The following is a 2062-nucleotide window of genomic DNA, read 5'->3' on the forward strand; positions in this document are numbered from 1 at the left end:
CGACAGAAAGTTGACTAATCCAACGTCTGACTTGTTGACTTCAAGAGAGAAAAATTGTTCATTCAAATAGACGTATGAAGCAGTCGCAATTAAAATGCAGGATACATCATACATATACAAACAGAGACCCAAGAGAGGAATGCATGAGCAGCAGAGAGAGCAGGCAAAACAAAACACAGTAATTATTCATATGATGGTTCTTCGTCTAAAAGAAAAAGATACCTTTAATGTCCTAAGTTGCATCAAGTGTCCAACAATGCTCATTAAACGGTTAGTCACATCCTTTGATATTTTTCCATGGCTTGCCTGCTGCAGCCAGCCCAAAACAAATTTAAATTCTCTAGAAATATAACATAAATATATGGACACAAACCGATTTATTAAACATAAAGACAAAGATGAGTGAATAAGACTAGTAATCGCTCTCTGGTACCGCTAATCTAGCAACTTTAGCCAGCTTCTGTTTTATTTCAGGTGTTAATCTCCTCTTTACTGCCTGAGATGGATTATCAGCATCCTGAACTTCCAAAGATGGTGGTCTAGCTGATATTTTCCGAACCAAAAAAAAAAATGAGAGAGAATTAATTACTATGAAATTCACATTATATCAAGAATGAAAATTACACCGGTAAGAGAAATAGTTAAATACATTCAGCAACTGTCTTCTCTAACTCCCTGATAGCCTTGTCCAGCATTGTGCTTTTTGGTCTAACAGTAGATCCTTCTTTCCTCTGAGGAACTGGAGCCTTCTACAGAACATGACATAGCAAGGCCTTATTAATTAGTAGATTAGTGAATTGAGAATGAAACAAATAGGTATCTAAAGTGAAATGTTGAAAACTTCATAATTTTCTGCATAACAAGGAATCTGCAGTAATATTCAAGATAATGCAGGGCAGTAAAGATGGAAGCAAGTCTACCACTGACAACATGCACAAGATTATCATAAATTATGAATTGCAATAAATGCTTTGATTTATATTTTGGGTCATAAACAACAGTGTAAGAATGCAGCAAAATCAAAATTACTTGATTTTGTTCACGAGAAAACATTGCTAAAGTACAGCAAGCACAATACTACTCACCACCGTTTGCAAGGAACTCCCACTTGCAGGGCCATTAAGGTCAGGATTTTCAAGAACTCCACCTTTTTCTTTCCTTTGAATGGATTGACTTACCTCATCACTGCTGTTCACTGGCATTCCAGATAGAGTTTTGCTAGAATACAGACTTTTATCATTTGACATCTGAGTTGAAGTATCTAGAAGTTCATAACCCTCCTTTGATTTGTTACCATGGTTCTTTGATGAGACAACTCCAGTTCTCTGCTGATCAATATACTTTTCCTGACTGATACCATCACCATTTGACAGTTCTGAAGGACCAGATGCAGTTTTAGTATCTGCAGTTTTCTTCTTTATTGAAACTTCAGCAGCATTTGTCAGGTCCTGAAATTGAACATCTTCACTTCGTACATTTGGTACTGGTACTTTGTGCGACTCACTAGTTGAGTTCCTTTCCATCATTGATGCTGCTTTTTTACCCTTATTCCCTATCTTCACATGTTCACTAGGATTAGGTCCATCTACATTGTCACCAGGACCCTTTGCCATGTCTTTCCGTCTTCTCTTCTTCGGTTGCTGGTTTGGCAATGATGCGGGTTCACTGCTAGAAAGTTAAAAGGTTAATCATTAGAAAGGCCAAAATATAGAGCCTTGAGCTCAACAGATGAACAATCAGTGATAATGCATTCTCTTGGAATAGGGGAACCTGAAAAGGGACAAATTGTTGTTGAAAAATAAATAGATAGTTATTTGAATGGATTTTGGACACATAAAATCCATGAGAAACCCAAAAAAGATAATTAAGTGCAGGGAACAAAATTATGAAATCATGTAGCTAGAGTAGCATATGCTTGACAATAAATTCAAGGCCTCTAGCCACAGCTCCATAAAAGAAACTGAGCTACTTTACAAAGAACGGAAATCACTAACCACGTTGGTTACACATGCAATAATTTCATAAAACTCCATTAATGTTTTGTGTGTGCGTGTGTGTGTGT

At 36.8% G+C, this 2062-nt stretch overlaps 1 protein-coding gene across 3 annotated transcripts; it reads right to left on the bottom strand.

The window, feature by feature from the left end:
- Positions 1-166: 166 nt before the first annotated feature.
- LOC111378960 (ubinuclein-1-like) lies at positions 167-1690 on the bottom strand. Of its 3 annotated transcripts, none has more exons than XM_023002265.1 (4): positions 1086-1690; positions 650-746; positions 434-543; positions 167-309 (listed from the first exon to the last, which is right to left on the bottom strand). In XM_023002265.1, exons 1-4 carry the CDS (start codon positions 1611-1613, stop codon positions 187-189), a joined length of 858 nt encoding a protein of 285 aa, XP_022858033.1. In that variant the 5' UTR covers positions 1614-1690; the 3' UTR covers positions 167-186. The 3 variants fall into 3 exon arrangements, with proteins under 3 accessions (XP_022858033.1, XP_022858032.1, XP_022858031.1); XM_023002264.1 differs by having other exon boundaries at positions 167-306; positions 650-749; positions 1086-1689; XM_023002263.1 differs by having other exon boundaries at positions 650-749; positions 1086-1688.
- Between the last annotated feature and the right edge of the window lie 372 nt (positions 1691-2062).

The sequence above is a fragment of the Olea europaea genome, unplaced genomic scaffold (assembly GCF_002742605.1).
Source record: "Olea europaea var. sylvestris unplaced genomic scaffold, O_europaea_v1 scaffold19071, whole genome shotgun sequence".
NCBI lineage: Eukaryota > Viridiplantae > Streptophyta > Magnoliopsida > Lamiales > Oleaceae > Olea > Olea europaea.